Source organism: Leguminivora glycinivorella, chromosome 1 (genome assembly GCF_023078275.1).
Source record: "Leguminivora glycinivorella isolate SPB_JAAS2020 chromosome 1, LegGlyc_1.1, whole genome shotgun sequence".
In the NCBI taxonomy this organism is placed as follows: domain Eukaryota; kingdom Metazoa; phylum Arthropoda; class Insecta; order Lepidoptera; family Tortricidae; genus Leguminivora; species Leguminivora glycinivorella.
The window spans coordinates 23,466,321-23,485,326 of record NC_062971.1 but is presented as its reverse complement, the minus strand read 5'-3'; the positions used below and the strand labels follow the sequence as shown (position 1 = coordinate 23,485,326).

The following is a 19,006-nucleotide window of genomic DNA, read 5'->3' as shown; positions in this document are numbered from 1 at the left end:
AGAGTTTCATATTTCCTTAGTCTATGGCCTGACCTACGTGTTTTTTTTTTCAAAACGTCAAACGTCAAGTCGTCAACGTCAAATCTGTCGTAACTCGTTTGAATTTTGTTAGTTAAGTAAATAATAAAATAACTAAAGTTATTATTGAAATTTCGGGCAAACCAATAAGAAAGTGTGAAATTTGTGGTGTTAGATATTTGAAAATATTAGAAACGTAGTGATTCAATGCTCTTTGGGAAGAAACGCCTAGATGACTGACGGGTCTGTATCTGTAACGTCATAATGGCACGACTTCCACATCAAAAAATTTACGGTTCCTATGTTGCCTTCTAAAGTTAATGCACGCTCCCTATTTGATGTCACATTTTACCTACAAGCGAAGTGATGGCTTTAATTCCGTCATGCCTCAAGCCCAAGTCAAGTAACTGCATCTGTTTAGATATTTTAAAACTACATAACCACTCACATGCTTTCAGTAGCTGTGGCTACATAGTGGATATTGAAATGTTTGATTAATTATATGTCGAAGCAATTTAGAGCGCCTTTTATGAAAATCCAAATCACGTGAGTAGATACTTTTATTTATGACACTTCAAGCGTCTTCAGAAAATATGTCGTGAATCGTTTCTTTAGGCCTGATTTAGACGGCGTGCAAACTCCCATACGATTTTAGTTACATTGCGGGCTGTTGAAGTTACATACAATTTCGCACAGCCATCAAACACCGCAATGTAATAAAACTCGTATGCGAGTTCTCGTACCGTCTAAATAGGCTCTTATATAAAATGTGATTTCGCCACAAGTCAAGATAGTTTGTACATTATGCAAATTTTGATTAAGTATCACTTTATTATTCAATAAGGTTCGGCAGGGTTCATAATCATAACAAAGATCGGTTTGATTGATATATGAATTTATTTCAAATATAGGGTGGTCATAATATTTTAGCTTATGAAATATTACTTAAATAAATAAAATCTCGAAATCTTTTTTCAGGTTTAATGCATTTTATTCGCTGTCTTAAAGAAGAGGCTTTTTTGGTAGGCTTAGGGTTACAGTCTTGCTTTCGAGGTATTGCAGAATACCATCCTCGCCCCTGAAACAAAAAGTTATGTTAAGTACATGTACTATACTATACAAGTACAAGTCGCGCAAACTCGTATGTACTTGTACCTGCTTACACGCCAAATGAAAATATGAAAAAAGTTTTCTTGATCACTAATAAAAGTAATGAAATATATATACTTTTGAGCATTAATGATAGACGAATTTTCCCATTTAAGTATTATCAGAAAGCAAAGCCAATACGACAGTATTGTATAGGTAAATAAAATGTAAAAAAATCTTACAGCTCGCGTCCGATACCGGATTCCTTGAATCCGCCGAACGGTGTTTGAGCGGCGACGTGTTCGTAAGTGTTGACCCTGTAAACAAAAACTCAATAATATAGGTACCTAATTCTAGTTTCTATACATGTATGTAGATAGTTGGTATGCATTTACATCTCCTTCTTCCTCCTACCCTTATCTCACGTTATGTGGGGTCGGTACAACACTTCTTCCTCTTCCATTCTCCTCTATCTTTCGTTATCTCAACACTCACATCTTTCTTTCTCATATCCTCTTTCATAGAATCAATTATGTATTTGATTAGTTTTAGCTAATATAAAATTAATGTAAATTACATTTTTTGTGGTGAATGAAATAAACGAATCCATCCATCGTTGTTTGGGTTTACCCCTCCCTCTCCATCCATCAACCTTCATCTCCAACATTCTTTTGCCTATATGGCATTCATCCTTTCTCATTACATGACCGTACCACGCCAACCTGCCACTCCTCATCTTTTCCGTTATAGGCGCAACTTTCAAACTTCCCCTAATATATTCATTCCTGGCCCCGTAGCCGAATGGCATTTCTCCGACGCCAAACGAAAGCGATACGCCGCTGGCTCTGTCGCGCCAATACGCAAGCGCGATAGAGATAGATATCTACTAGCGCTTCGTTTCGTGAGCGTTTCGTGAGCGATTGTGCCATTCGGCTAGCCACCCTGATCCGATCCATTCTGGTCACTCCACACATCCATCTCAACATTCTCATTGGTATGCATTTAAATACACCTAATATGTCTAAAAATAGCGTAGCAGGTAATGATAAGTAGCATAGCATATAGCCAAACAGCTTATGATGCGCTATGCGTACCTGATGGGCTATTATGGTAGTTCATATCATGTATGGCCCAAGGGGACAGGGAGGGTATTATAATACGTTGGTATGGAGAATCTGTCGTCTTAATTTTAACCACAAAACTCATGAGACTAGAACTTACTAAACAATTAAAACAATTATAGGATCTCTGAAAGATAGGTCACAAAATGGATCGAAACATGTCGAGCATTTAATTAGACTTACTCAAATAGGTCCCATGTCAGTAGTAACCTATGTCAGTGACCCGTTTAAAATATTTTTTATTTTTATCGATCATGCCTCAAGTAAAGGTGTTGGCATTTTAGCTTAAACAGTACCTAATTTAATTTGAGTTTCGGCCAACCTGATGGTGGATTTGTACTGCGATTTGTGACTGCTCTATGTTGGAATTTAAATATTTAATTCAATAGGTATAACATGTAAAAATAGGTAATAATTATGTATATTACCACAAGGAGCCAGCTCGCACGTGACGAACGAATGCCAGAGCAACGTTGACGTCGTTGGTGATAACTCCAGCTCCTAGGCCGTAGTTGGAGTTGTTGGCGCGATCCACCACCTCCTCGAAAGTCTCAAATTTGTGAATGCTTTGAACGGGACCAAATATCTGAAAATGGTTAAACAATAACAATATGTATAGATAAACAATCTTGGAACGCGAAGGTGACACATACACAACGGCTTATCTTGTTTGTTTTCAATAGATAACTCACCTCTTCTTTCGAAATCTTCATGTCATCAGTAACATCTGCAAACACGGTTGGCTCGATGAAGAAGCCTTTGTTACCGTGACGTTTTCCACCAGCAACACAACGCGCTGACTTCTTGCCTGCGTCGATGTATCCCATCACTTTGTTGTACATGTCTGTGTCAATCTGAAAGATACGAGTATATCACTAAAATTCATGTAGGTACAGTCAACCAATTGGAACCCTAGGCCACTGTAGAACTATGTCATAGTGACGTTACAAATCAGATTGTAAGACATCTCTTACTGCTTGTCATTTTGACATGGTTCTAGAGTGGCCTAGGGTTCCAATTGGTTGACTGTACCTTACTATTTACTTATTGGCAAGGCGAGATTTAATAACTGGAAATATGTAGTATTAGTCATACTAGTTATGAAAAAAAAGCTGCACTTTTGGATGGAAGCAAGCCACTTTGCATGGTGATAGTAGACATCATAGTAAACGATTTTTTCCGAGGATATCGAAATTTCATCCCTTAGGAAGCCGAGCGTAGCGAGGTGTTTTATGAAAATTAAAAAAAATCTATCTTTTTATTGTGTAGTCCGGTTTTGACAAAACGTATCTCATATGAAAGGTATTAATTTGTGTAATTTAAAAAAAAATACAAAGAAAAAAAATTTGAAAGAAAAGTAAGAAAAAAATAAAAAAAGTAAATTTACGTCTCGCACTGAATAACTTCAAAGAATGACAGACAAAATGTACAATGTCGATATACGAGTTTTTTTTAATCGAAGACAGATAAATTTTTAGTTGAAAACTGAAGACCGCATCGAAATCAGATTAGCATTTTTTAAGATACAAGTTGCCAAAGTTGGGAAAGATCGCTTTATATGGCCACTTTGAAATTCCTTTGCCAGAAAGTCAGAAATAATATGTTTTTCTGACACAGAAAAATACATAGTAACAGTACACATCAAAATAAAATTAAAAATTCCGAGGTTATTATAATTTCATCCCTTAGAACGACGAGCGTAGCGAGGTCGGTTACGAAGACCGAAAAAATATCTCATTTTTTTGTACGTCGTCCGATTTTGACAAAACATGTTTCATTTGAAAGGTATTGCTTTATGTAACTTAAAAAAAATATTGAAAAAAATTGGGAAAAAAATGTTAGATTTTTTAAAAAAACCTTAATTTTCGTATCACACTGAATAACCGCAAAAAACGGTAGACACGGTGTATAATTTCGATATATGATTTTTTAAAATTAAAGACAAATAAATGCATGATTATAAACTAAAAACGGAATCGAAATCGAATCAGTAGTTTTTAAGATGCAAGTTGTCAAAGTTGGCTTAGTTTGTTTATATGGTCGCTTATAAATTCCTTAGCCAGAAAGTCAGAAACATTATATTTTTCTTACAGTTAAAAGTATGCATAGGTAATAGACATCATAATAAACAATTTTTTACGAGGATACAAAAAATTCATCCCTTGGAAAGCCGAGCGTAGCGATGTCTGTTACGAAAAACAAAAAAAGGCAGTTTTTTTTTATTGGATCGTCTTTCTAAGGGTTTCTAAGGAATGAAATTTTTATATCCTTGTAAAAAAATGTTTATAATGATGTCTTTTACCTTTGCATACTTTTAACTGTAAGAAAAATATAATGTTTCTGACTTTCTGGCTAAGGAATTTATAAGCGACCATATAAACAAACTAAGCCAACTTTGACAACTTGCATCTTAAAAACTACTGATTCGATTTCGATTCGGTTTTTAGTTTATAATCATGCATTTATTTGTCTTTAATTAAAAAAAATCATATATCGAAATTATACACCGTGTCTACCGTTTTTTGCGGTTATTCAGTGTGATACGAAAATTAAGGTTTTTTTTTTAAAATCTTACATTTTTTTTCCAATTTTTTTCAATATTTTTTTTTAAGTTACATAAAGCAATACCTTTCAAATGAAACATGTTTTGTCAAAATCGGACGACGTACAAAAAAATGAGATTTTTTTTTCGGTTTTCGTAACTGACTCTCGCTACGCTCGTCGTTCTAAGGGATGAAATTATAATATCCTCGGAATTTTTAATTTTATTTTGATGTGTACTGTTACTATGTATTTTTCTGTGTCAGAAAAACATATTATTTCTGACTTTCTGGCAAAGGAATTTCAAAGTGGCCATATAAAGCGATCTTTCCCAACTTTGGCAACTTGTATCTTAAAAAATGCTAATCTGATTTCGATGCGGTCTTCAGTTTTCAACTAAAAATTTATCTGTCTTCGATTAAAAAAACTCGTATATCGACATTGTACATTTTGTCTGTCATTCTTTGAAGTTATTCGGTGCGAGCCGTAAATTTACTTTTTTTATTTTTTTCTTACTTTTCTTTCAAATTTTTTTTCTTTGTATTTTTTTTTAAATTACACAAATCAATACCTTTCATTTGAGATACGTTTTGTCAAAATCGGACGATACAATAAAAAGATAGAATTTTTTTAATTTTCATAAAACACCTCGCTACGCTCGGCTTCCTAAGTGATGAAATTTCGATATCCTCGGAAAAAATCGTTTACTATGATGTCTACTATCACCATGCAAAGCGGCTTGCTTCCATCCAAAAGTGCAGCTTTTGGCCAAAAATTCTCCATAACAAGTATGACTATATGAATAAGTCCGAAGGTATTCGTTTCAACACGATTTCATTTAAAATTTCTCGTGATGGCTTTTGATTAGAATTAAACTTGCTTTGCGAGTTCATACTTTATGCTATTAACCAACCCATGTTGTGAACATGCCCTTCATGTTGATTCATTTACCTGAGGACCTTGTTGGACATCTTCGTAAGGGTTACCGACGCTCCTTTTCTTTGCTATTTCAGCAGCTTTGGCAACAAATTTGTCATAAATTCCCGATTGGACGTATGTCCTGGTAGCGGCTACGCAGCATTGGCCAGCGTTTGCAAAAGCTGCTCGGTGGGCAATATCGGCTGCTTTCTCAACTGCGAAATGAAACGAATCGCAATTCAATAAACAGTACTTATTAGTGATACCCAACGTTCAAGTTACAGCGAATACGTAGGTTTATCATTTATTTATTAAAAACAAGAAGTACAACATCAATGACAATGCTATGCTCCACAAAACTTAGTTAGACTGTGGATCGTTTCAGTTTCTTTTTATACATTGTTTAGTAAAAATATACAAATTAAAATATAACTTCTAATAAGTTACTTATGCTAGAACTTAGTTGTAGTACCTTATATGCTCTTGATTTCAAATGTGACCAGTCTTGTTAGGTTGTATCTTTGCACGTAAAAAACATTAAGAAAGATGCATTAGTTAGAAGTTAAGATTATCCAACCGGAATGGATAAACTCACCATCAGCGTCGTTGAAGATGACCAGGGGACTCTTGCCCCCGAGCTCCAAAGTGATCCGCTTAAGATTGGTCGCGGATGCTGCTTTCATGATGATACGGCCAACCTATGATTAAAATATTTCGAAACTATAATCTATGTACAAATTTCGTTGTACAAACGATGGTACATATTTGCTGAAATTTTAAAGTTAAGTAGGATTTAGGGTTTTGTATCTCAAAACGTAAATAATGGAAACCCTAAAGGCCCTTTTAGCTCGGAAACGCTTAGAGGTATTGAGTTGAAATGACCACCACCAACAACAACAACTAGGTATATTATTATACTCTATTTCCTCAGAACCTATGAAATCAAGTTTTTAAGTTAACGCTAAGAAATATTTATTTATTTCTACACTTAAAAGGAATCTAAATTCCGCCTGGCACTTAGTCGTTTTTTATGTTTTAACTTTACCAAATATTTATTACGTTCAGTTTAAATCAGCATTATGTTTTGTAGTGGAAGTTTTTCTAACACGGAAGTAAATTACTCGTTTCGTTTGCGAGTTCCTATACTTACTTATATTAGCAATTCTAAATGGTATAAAAACATATTGACCTCAACATTGGTGCTATTAAATTAATCACCCGTTTATATACCTGTCCGACTATTTTAAGCACACAGCGTGATTACATTGTGCTTGTGAATTAGTGTGTGACGATACCAGTGTTTGGTATCGTCTCGGATCGTCCTATTCGTTTTTTTCCAAGTTCTTAAAATTTCATTCTGTTTTTTCGCCCATTATTCTTTCGTCACTAGAATTTGATTATATTTATTTTGATGTTTGCCTTACTCCGTGTCATTCTGTTATGCCTATTAACTTTCTTTTTCTTCGTTTTGACCTTGGAATTTGAAATAATGTCATGTCGGCGGCAAATATTGTAACTATTCAATAATTCCACCAATTGTCTCAGTAGATGATTGACCCTCTTATTGTATTTTTTCGATTCAGAATCATTACAAATATTGAACGACGGAGACGCTTGAAATAACGACTATAACTAGTTTTTGGCAATAAAATTAAAAAGTATAAGATAACTCGAGCTGGAATATTGTTTCTTACCTCAGTAGAGCCAGTGAAGGCAACTTTATCAACGTTGGGGTGGTGGGTCAGAGCAGCGCCTGCGGTAGGCCCATATCCTGGAACCACGTTCACGACTCCCGGCGGGAACCCGGCTTCCTTTACTAACGCCGCGAGGGCTAGCGCCGTAAGAGGTGTCTGCTCGGCAGGCTTTACTACGACGGTGCAACCTGGTTGGGCAAAAGCGTACAAATTAATTCGTTTAAATATAAGAGTGGATTAGACATATGGACCGGGATGTGGACCGTGATTACCTGTAAACTAACTAAAACCTGTAAAAAACTAACATATTATTTATGAAGTATAGATTGTATAACATGTTAGGTAGACAACGAGTCATTATTTACTCGAGACATTTACGACGTAACTACGAGGGGCGTTCAATAGGTAATGATTACCAAGGACCATTTAATACTAGACTGATATAGCCCATACAAAAAAGCGTACCCCTGAAAAAAGCTTAGTTTTTGCTTTAAAACTAGATGGCGTTGTTTCGTAACCCGGGAGTGGAAAAAAACATATTTTCACACATATGTTTACTTGTTTTTATATTATACTATGAATAACTATCAAAAAACTTTATTTTAATATCAAAATATTGGCTCAAAACATAATTTTTACAAATTATATTTTTTGGTCGGCCTCGACGTAGTTGTGATCGCTTCGCTGGCTAAGTTTGTTCGCATGTTGTCTAACTATTGCCAAATAAAATGACTAGATGACGTTGGTGGACTAGGAAAATGTCACATCCGTTTCGTTGTTCATTAATATAATATACTTAGTGATAATAAACCTATATGTTGAGCTCAAATACGTTCAACAAAACGCAATCATTGTGCCAACAGATGTGACATCCAGTGACATCTGACATCCATGTCACATCACAAATGTCATTGTATGATTTATTGAATATTCATAATATATGGATATTAAATATTTTAGAATCGCAGCAGCAATGCGAGTAGAGATACAGAATTAATAACTGTATAAATTAATAATTGTATGACCAATGACCTCATACATAAAATTACCAGTTTAGGTGACAGAAGGCGAATCCAATTTGTAAACATTAAATTTAATGTGCTAAGGAAAAGAATCTTTCCGATTTTCAACGGGACACGGCTGAAGGGGCGAGCTGGTTTCGACTGCGCCCATGCATCTCAATTGTCCAGAAAGTTCATTCGAAGATCATTTTGCTTATAATAATCTGAGTAATCACAGTGAATGGTTTGACAGTATTTCAGCTAACATGTAGAGAGACTTGCTAGCTTCGTCGGTCAGGCTTCGTCTTGGACACAACGCCGATAGTTAGGCCGCCAGGTGTGGCACTTTGGATTACGTTTTTATAATAAATTAATGATAGTTTGTATTGTTTTGGTAATATATTTTCTACTCGTATACTATACTCGTTTGGTACTCGTATAAACCTAAACTGAGATAATAAATGAATAAAAGGAAATAATTAGTGAAACTCTGATATAAGTAATAATTAATGAGACTAAATGCGTTTTCACATTATCCGATCCGATATCGGATGTAGGACTGATACCCCATACATTACAGGCGCTATCTTGGATTTTTTCCATTTAAATCCTTCCGACATCCGATATCGGATCGGATAATGTGAAAACGGACTAAGACAATAGATACCTTGTTAGTGTTATATACCTATGCCTATGTATATCCCACCAAAAACATTCTGTAAAAAATAGCCGTCTCGATGGAGCTGCTTGTTTATCTCTAAAAAGTAATGAAATCTACATAAAGTTCCTTACTGCGATTTCTTTATTATTATAGTTAACTAGCCTTTGCCCGCGGCTTCGCTCGCGTTAAATTCGAAAATCTCTCCACAAACTTCCATCCTCCATTCTAAGGAAGTGGGGGGATATAAAAAGAGACAAAAAGTAGCCTATGTCACTTTCCATCCAGTCAACTATCTCCACTTAAAAAATCACGTCAATACGTCGCTCCGTTTTGCCGTGAAAGATGGACAAACAAACAGACACACACACTTTCCCATTTATAATATTAGTATGGATGTTGTGTGACTTGGCCGTTGAAGTGTAGCGGTGCTGGCGACAGATTGGTGCAATGGTGTCATGGAGCACCTGGTTATAAACTTCTTTATACCCTTGTGTATAAAGAAGTTTATAAGTTTCATATTCGATGGTCCGAGCTAAGGTTCGTAAAGCCATGAAGCCGAGCTGATAATCATTGACGCTAAACGCCGATCGAAACGCAGTCTGAAGTGGGTGATAAACGTACGATACGAGCAGGTATGCGTACTTATGGCTCGACCACCTTTTTCGATTGTGTGTCACCGTAAGTACGCGTAAAAACCGCTGCGCATAGTAGTCGACCATCCAACGCGTACTTGCTCGTACGCCTATCACCCACTTGACGTCGCGCCAACACTTTATGGAAAAAGCGGGTTTTCGACAACTAAGTACCAATAAGATTTTAGACATTCAAAAATCTTCAATAATACTCAACTGTTTCGGTCGCACTCGTTCAAATATAGGATAGGATTGGTATGAGCGAGACGGTCAGGAGATTGATTGTCAACATGATATCTATCATAAACACCGTTCGAAATGGCCTCATTAAAATCTAAATTTTAAATATATTGAAAGTAATATTACTAATCATTGACGTCACGCTCAAAATGAAAGAGATAGAAAATTTGACAGTATGGTACTCTTTTGCATGATTGTCATAATTCAAAATAAGAACGATGGTTTGCGTTGTAAACAGGGACTGAAACATGACACGGGCCCCTAGCGTCATCTATATACTTTTCACTGTATCACTTGTAATGCCGTTGAACTACCGCGTGCGTATTTAAAAAAAAACGACATTTTTATTCAAATGACACTCTTAGTGACATCTAGTGACATAGATTTACGGCTGCCAACGGGGTACGGTATTTAGTATGGACTCTGCTGGTCCTTTATAATCGTCCTTGCAGCACTTCACCGTCTAGAATGAAACAAAACGAGTTTAATAGGTAGTTCCTGTAATAGTAATAACTATCTATGTAGAACTTAACAAACCCCATTTTACCTGCAGGGATAGTGTTTCCAAGAATCTTGTCCGCTTTGCCAGCGTAGTACCTAACGATGCCCGCAGCCCAGATAATTTCACCATATGCCTGCTTCACTGGCTTGCCGCAGTCCAAAGTCTCCAATTCACTCAAGTATGTGACATCTCTATCCATTAGGTCAGCCAGTTTGAGCAGGAGACGACCTCTTTGAGAGGCATCGAGGGTGCGCCATTCTGAATAGCGATGGAATGCTTTCTTCGCGGCTTCGACAGCGATGTCGATATCAGCCTTAAAAAATAAAAATTGAGTAAAATTACAGAACAGTTATACATATACTACAGCATCTATAGGCAGGTAGGTTATTTTAGGTAAAGTTTATACCTTGTCTCCTTCAGCTACTTGAATGATAACAGACTCATCTTGAGGGTTGATTGTAGGAAAGGTTTTCTTGCTAACAGAATCCACCCATTCGTTGTTGATGAACAACTGTAAATAATGAATAACATTTTTAATTTTTTTATAACTAATATACTATCATGAAACGAGGAAATAATCTTGGTCTGTATGTGTGGTGTAGCGTTTTAGATTGGCGTTGCAATTGGTGTTTTCCAATTACCTACTACGATGTTTATCTTCTATCTTGATCTTTATGCGTATATGATTGTCTCCACTTCAGATGTACATATTTACATGCATAACTTGCATGTTATGTAAAAATTATGTTAAGTATATAGGTACCTACACATGTATTGCAACCAGTTTCGCAACATGTTGACAAAAAACAGTGATGGAAAATTTGATAACTTTTTTTGTTTGGGGTAAATGCTTCTCGCCACTGGCCCCGTAGCCGAATGGCATTTCTGCGATGCGAAACGCCATCGAAACGCCGCAGAAATATAGTCTGACTTTGTCGCACTAATACGCAAGAGCGATAGAGATAGATAGCTACTAAAGAGATATTATCGTGAGCGTTTCGTGAGACACACTGGGCTGCCGAAGCCCGTTGGGGATGGGGAACTTGACAACAACTAGTCTACAAGTTTCTAGAATGTTTTAAAAAGGGTCATCTCTTACTTTTACCGATAGCAGATATGTCGCATGCATTGTGGGTAGGCGAGCTCTATATTGCCAACGGAAAGGCCTAATATGCACGCTTTAATGTTTGTACGTATGTACGTCCAATCAAGAGTTCAACTAGATGATCGACTTGGCCTTGAGCACAACATTAAATGCAGACATGTTACTTATAGGATTACATCCCACGACAATTTAGTGTTACCTATTATATATTGTAAAATTCCAAAGGTGTAAATATTAACGAGTCCCGAAATGTCTATTAAGAACCGTACGCGAAATACCATAATTATTATTATTGTGATGAATGCTGAACTGGCAAACATGTTTAAAAATAGCTGGGGAGCTCAGTCCAAAGTGGCAGTTGTTAACAACAATGACACTATTATGCTGGTCATCACAATGCCGGAACCACGCTGCATGTAATTTCATCTGCCATACAATACCATGTTACCATATTGTGAATCGTGTTTTGATTGCCGTAATACGTATTCTTGCAATTACGAAGATCCGATTCTTTAGGTAAAAAAATATACTTACAAAAACAGTGCCTTTTGTATAGAACATACTTTTTATTAAAATTATATTTTTAAGGGCTACCAATAATTGTACTCACATTATAGTCTAGTCATGATATTTTTAACGTAAAAGCTACACTAGTCAGGATATTATTTTTAATTAAGTATGTATAATTTTATAAATTCGGTGGACTGGCTATGACAACATTGATTACTAGACTTGTATTGACCGGGATATAGACCGTGAGAATATAAGTCTAATGAAAATAACCGTGAATCATTCAAAACTAACATTGATTACTGGTGAGCGGAAAGGCTGCTTCGTATGAATCCGTACCATGCTATCATGTTAAAGTGACGTTTTAAGGATCTAAAAAAAATTAAATTCTCCATTTTTTTCATTTAATCGCTCCAAAACGAAATAGTATTTTATGCAACTGGTGGTTAAAAGAGGTCAAAAAAGGCGAGTGGTGTGGGTAACAATTTGAGGCGAAGCCGAAAATTGTTAATAAAGACGCCACGAGCATTTTTTGACTCAGTTAAACACCGTTGCATACAATACTTTTTCTACGACCAAGCACTTACTTTGAAAGAAAATTATAAATTCAATAAATACCTACTTTCAGTCATCTTAGTTATCTAGTGGACCACCTACCATTTCGAATATGCAGTTTGAGTGCAAACATGAAAATAAAACTGTCTATGGTACTACATGGTTCTTTGAAGCCTGGCCACTAAGACGAATCGAGTCGAGTTGAATCGAGTTCTCATACATTTGAATGCGATTCGACGCGTCGCCAATGATCGCAGCAGAAAACGAACGAGTCTCGACTCTGCGAATGCCAGGCTTTATCTGACATTCTAAGGTTGGCAACAATGTACCTATTTCATACAATATTTTAATTTTCTACGATGAAGTGATTGGTTTGTTAAGTTGGTAGCAATGCATTTACTGAACTGTAACGGCTATATCGTGCTACTGCTACTAAATGTTTTCAGGGTATAGACTAGATAGACTTGTCCTGACATCTTTTATGTAATGTTTTAAAGTACTATGCACGACCTTGTAAGTCACGAATAACAGTACGGGAGTAGAAAAATTATTAAATAAAGGCCTAGAAAGTGCTGGTAGCCTAGCGGTAAGTAGGTAGGGTGACGTGTTTAACAGTTAACCACCTAAAATTCGGACTCTCATAAATCAGTCATATTTAAACGTATGCAAATATGTTTTTGCTGGAGTATTCCTTGGTTATCTGGCTTTAATTTGGCATTCAAAATTTAAATCGAAATCTAAAAGAAGTTGACGTTTTGTACGGCTAAGAAAAAGAGAGAAATGGATAACTGTGTACAACCATATGTACACAGTCAACCACAGCTGTCTACAATGAACCATTGCATTTAATAACCATAAATATATGTATTTATATGAAAACCAAAATAGGATAATATTACGCTTGTAAATTATGTAATGTTTTTATTATGTGAAAAAGTTATGATTGTGTATATTAATGGTGATAAACGGATATAAAAGCTGCTCTTATTTAATACTTTAATTTATGCCATTTATAATGCATGAAATCACGTGCTGAAAAACTTACATATTATTGTATTATTGGTATTTTAATATAGTACAAGTAAATACGTGATATCTTAACTTGGTAAAAGTTACACTAGTTTCTCAATAAATTTGCCTGGTTAACTGTGTACCCTATCATTTTGACTCATTGTGCACCACCTACCAAACTGTATATTTAAAAATAAATAAAAAATAATCAATGCAGGGTAGCGGCATTTGCGAAGGTTTCATTGGTACCCAAGAAGTTATTTTACAGAATATATATTTTCCAGGGCTTCAATACATAACAAGCAAGTAAAATAACGAAAAAATACATAAAGATTTTTCTTCGTTATATTATCCAAAATCACTAATCACCTCGCTTCTCAAGTAATGTTTGTGCTGGACTGTCATCGACTGGGGAACGTCAAAGGAGACTAATTTGCAACATTTTTTTGCTATTAGCACGGTTTGGCAACGTCGCATATTCAAATTAAAGCAATGGTTAAATGTGTACTACTGGTTAATTGTTGGACATCCGACCCTACGTGCGACTTTCGTTCCGGAGGTCGCGGGTTCGAACCCCGGCTCGCACTAATGACTTTTTTCGGAATTTATGTGCGAAATGTCATTTGATAAATTTGCCAGTCGCTTTTCGGTGAAGGAAAACATCGTGAGGAAATCGGACTAAGTAATTCCAATAAGGTCTAGTTTACCCTTCGGGTTGGAAGGTCAGATGGCAGTCGCTTTCGTAAAAACTAGTGCCTACGTCAAATCTTGGAGTTAGTTGTTAAAGCGGACCCCAGGCTCCCATGAGCCGTGGCAAATGCCGGGATAACGCAAGGAGGATGATGATGAAAGGTCTAGAAATCGACAATATGAAGTTTTTGAGAACGATTATTCTCAGTTTGGACGATCTAATTTTTTAAATTCTAATATTATGTAAATCATACGAATAGGTTATTCAGTAAACGTATGGTGAATAGTGAACAGGCGATGAGGCGACAGGATTAGTGAACGAACAATTATTCAAATTTATCTGAGGGCACGACACTGCGTCCGCCAAACCGAGCAAAATAAAGAGGAAAATCTGTTCTCTTTGTCTTTTCACAAAGTCAGTCGGGTTATTTTAAACCTACTGTAACTTTGTGCTAATGTTAGAAATATGAATTTTCAACATGTAAAAATGTTGATATCTAATATTGATAAAGATTTAAAAAAGTAAGTCAGGGATATAATTGTGAAAAGGAGTTTATCATTTAATTCAGAACTGAATTGTATGCCGCTGCTACTTACACCTGCTTATTTACTTAATGAATATTTGTTACATGATACCTATGTTCAATAATTAAAAATAATATCAATAAATTGCCAACAAAAAGTGTTACTTACAGTTTTATGTGTGTTAACATAAGATTAAAACTAAAAGTATCAAATTCATTAAAATGTATGTAAAGTGACACAAATCAAATTGATAGTCGGGATATACATATACCAATGTGAAGGATTAGGGAGATCTCTAAATTACTTAGATAGCAAAGGTTTACAGTGGATTACATGACAAAAATAATATTTTCCCCTCACTAGTTCGGAAACACGTGTTTTGTCCTTTAATACCAGCGGGTAAAAACGCATTTTATCCACTAGTGGGTAAAGTAATTTGACCTTGAATAAAGTCAAATTAACTGCTTTAAAATTTATAAAAGTAGGTGAATCTAGTAAAAAAGATGATTTACCACCTGTGGAACTACTGGAAGCAGTGATAAACGCAAAAAATGCGTTGTAGTTTCCTCGCTATAGTGAGGGGAAAAGTTTCGTGTTACACTCGGGTGCAAATGTATTTTACTTCTCGTGTGTTAAAAAACTCGCAAGTTTAGGATTCTATTCTCGAACCACTCGCTTCGCTCGTGGTTCAACTATAGAATCCTTTCACTTGCTCGTTTTTCAATTCCACACTCGGCGTTAAAATACAACTTTGCCCCCTTGTATAACAAATAACTATTTTTACGAATATGTAAGTACTTGTTTTTATCTGCTTATAAAAGTAAGTAATAAAGATAAACTTGCGAAGTTTCCAGTCAATACCGACATGTTAGTAACAAATTCAAAATACTTTCTGCTCAAAACATGTCCTCCTAAGAGCCAGAGAGATTAATTTGATATTTGGAACCCCAAGTTACACACAAAGTTGACGATGAAAATAGATTGTGGAATATTTCCTCTCCTATTGTGAAATATTTACGTTCTTAAGAATTTAAAACTTTAAAAAATGTACGCGAGGTCTTAGACGGTTTAGTTGGCACAAATAGATTAGATTAGATTAGATTTCTTTATTTCATGATAAAAATTAAACTATAAATTTGCTACATGTCAAAATTATGTTTATCTTCTCATCATGATCGTCAAAAATTACATAATAAATTCCAAATAAAAATAATTGTGTCTCCCAAATGAGGATCGTCATTTACAAAGAAAGAAAAATACACATGCCAAGCTAAATAAAATTAATATTTATATATTTAGTCACATATGTTTATCAAATTAGTTAACAATATATGTCTTACCTTAGTATATTTGATCGCAACGTTGGCCATAATGCTGTTAGTTGAACACGTGCGCTGCCGGCTCCGGTCTCCCGCAGAGTGTTCTGATGTGTCGCTTGTAAGCAACGAACTGTTGAATGTTATCGTTTGTATTCATATACATATAAGCGACTGATAAACATTAAGGAACTTGTGTATTTTTTACTGATAAGAGACTGGAACGTCTAGGTATTCGGACTACGTGACCATTGTTGTTGTTATATATTTTTTTTTTTTTTATGGGATAGGAGGCAAACGAGCAGACAGGTCGCCTGATAATTATAATGTACACTAAAAACCCGCCCCGGCTTCTTATATAATTATAATGTACACTAAAAACCCGCCCCGGCTTCGCACGAGGGGTAAAGTATAAAAATGGTTATAGTAAGTTATTCTTAACTTAAAAGATAGAAATATTCCATCGCGGACTTTTTCGTAGAGCTATAAAAGAGCTACAATTCCACCATACATTGTTTTGATACATATCAATCAGTATGAGCAAAGTATGAGCAGACTTAGTCATCGCATATCCAGATTTTTGTCCATTGAAATCCTTCCGACATCCGATATCGGATCGGATAATGTGAAAATGCACTTACTGTAAGTATTTGTTTACGTCTGCATGTATGCACCTATTTAATTGACATTTCGCCGTGTGCCTGCTATACGGCCACAATTCAAAAAACCATTTTTTCGAGAAATCGCGTCTCAAAGTTTTGAGAGTATAGTTGAGGCTGTTAAATAGGATCTTACTTCTTGAGTTTTAGGTCTATGAATTTGAAATTTAGCTATTTTTACTCGGAATGATATAACCCTCCATAAGATCACGACACTTTTCGCAAAAAAAATCTTTTTTTTAAGATACAATGTCTGAAAGACAGGTATTTAGAGTTATGGCTGTATTGCAGAAACATTTTTTTATGATTTTGAGATGCGTCCAAAATTAAACGATATTATTTGATAAAGGTATCATACAAATATATATGAAAAAACACCAAATAGTTAAAACAATTTTATTTACGAACTTTGACAGTAACGATAACAATAATTATGTGTAGCTTATAATCATCAACATTATATTACGTCATTACCAAATAATATTAATTATTTAAAATTGAAACAAATAAAACTTTGTAGCTTACGTATCTTGGTGTCACCCTGGATAGAAGCCTGAATTTCAAGGAACATCTGACCAGCCTCTCTGCGAAGCTCAAGACCCGGAACAGCATCATTCACAAGCTTACTGGAACTTCCTGGAGTGCCAGCGCAGCAACAGTTCGGACAACCGTACTATCCCTGCCGAGTACTGCTCAGCGGTGTGGCTAAACAGCACCCATACTACCGCGGTAACGCCCAGCTGAACCACACTATGCGACTCATCAGAGGCTGCCTAAAACCAACTCCCACACACTGGTTGCCGGTGCTGACTCATATTTTACCTCTAAACTTCCGCCGAGAAAAGTGCCTATTTCGTGAAATCGCCAAGATTCGAGCAGACACAAGTTTACCCATCCACCGAGACCTCGACGCGCTAAAGGCTCTCAGACTGAGGTCTCGACTACCCCCCCAAATTGAATTCCACTAAAGTGGGTTACAAGTAAGCCCCTTAGAGGCATGGATAATGGACTGGATAGCCAGAGATCTTCCTACAGAGCTGTACGAGTTCGATACTGGGGCTGAACCGTATCAGGACAGGCATCGGAAACTACTCATCTTTTTGGTGCAGATGGAGATGGTGCGAGTCTGTGGAGTGACAGTGTGGCCACCCAGATCCGACGGTGCACCATATAGCCTTCGAGTGCCCCATAACCAAGTTTAGCGGAAAAAGGGCAGATTTTAAGACACTTTCGACAAATCATCATCCTCCTTGCGCTATCCCGGCATTTACCATGGCTTATGGGAGCCTGGGGTCCGCTGTGACAGCTAAGACACTTTCAACAAATGCCGTTGAATATCTTAAGTCTAGTTTTTTAATAATTTAAGTAGAGAACAACGTGTACTGACTGGTAAAAATAATTATGACTTTAGTAATGAGACATATTGAACTGCACTTGTAAGAAAACAAAGTTGAGATTTGTTTAATCATTTTGTGTAGTAGTTTCGGCGTCGGGCTGGTAATTTTGTAATAATATGTTTGATACTGACTGTTTGACACAATATTTAAAGGGATTTATTGCAATTATCACTCAAGTTTTTAGGACGCAACTCAAAACTTACATTTAAAATGTGTGCTATACAGCCACAACTCAAAACGGCCGTCGGTTTACATGCGAACAGACTGGCAAGTGGCCGTATTGCAGGGAATCTTCTGACAATTTATGGTCAATTCCATACAGCCACTTGTGAGAAAAAGGCTCTTAAGGACCTATTTTGCTATGGCTCTCGAAGTAAGGTCGTAAATTGAACGATTTTAAATACGAATCTGCAATAATCCAGAAAATTAAAAATTTTGAGTTGTGGCCGTATAGCAGGCACACGGCGATTTGTAACTTAATCGCAAGTATAGCATGTTGAATAACACTGTAATCAGTTGTTTTCAGCCATCACACCGCCTTAATTACATTAATTATTATTTATGGATATTTGCCCGGCATCAATCGACAAAATAACAGGACGATAGGCCGAAGCAATACCTACCTAACTGAATGTCAGTTTTGTTTTGTTAAGTTGATCCTTTTGACTAAGATCTTCTAAGGATTTCTTTAAAACTTTCAAGGGTTTAAATGGAGTAGCAAATCAACTACCTATCCAGCACGGGAAGCATGGTCGCGCGATAGACGATAAAATATCAGGCCATCTCTATCGCACTTACAAATAGTGCGATAGGGACGGCCT

At 36.1% G+C, this 19,006-nt stretch overlaps 2 protein-coding genes across 5 annotated transcripts in view; one reads left to right on the top strand and one right to left on the bottom strand.

Annotated features, from left to right (window-relative positions):
- LOC125227336 (lipase member H-B) overlaps positions 1-19,006 on the top strand; it is a 57,453-nt gene that overhangs the window by 34,132 nt on the left and 4,315 nt on the right. The window lies entirely within an intron of this gene.
- LOC125227150 (aldehyde dehydrogenase X, mitochondrial-like) lies at positions 986-18,695 on the bottom strand. Its single transcript, XM_048131377.1, has 13 exons — positions 18,655-18,695; positions 16,771-16,818; positions 16,154-16,262; positions 10,824-10,928; positions 10,463-10,730; positions 10,366-10,378; positions 7,382-7,619; positions 6,283-6,385; positions 5,721-5,902; positions 2,921-3,082; positions 2,657-2,814; positions 1,350-1,424; positions 986-1,096 (listed from the first exon to the last, which is right to left on the bottom strand). Exons 1-13 carry the CDS (start codon positions 18,678-18,680, stop codon positions 1,021-1,023), a joined length of 1,563 nt encoding a protein of 520 aa, XP_047987334.1. The 5' UTR covers positions 18,681-18,695; the 3' UTR covers positions 986-1,020.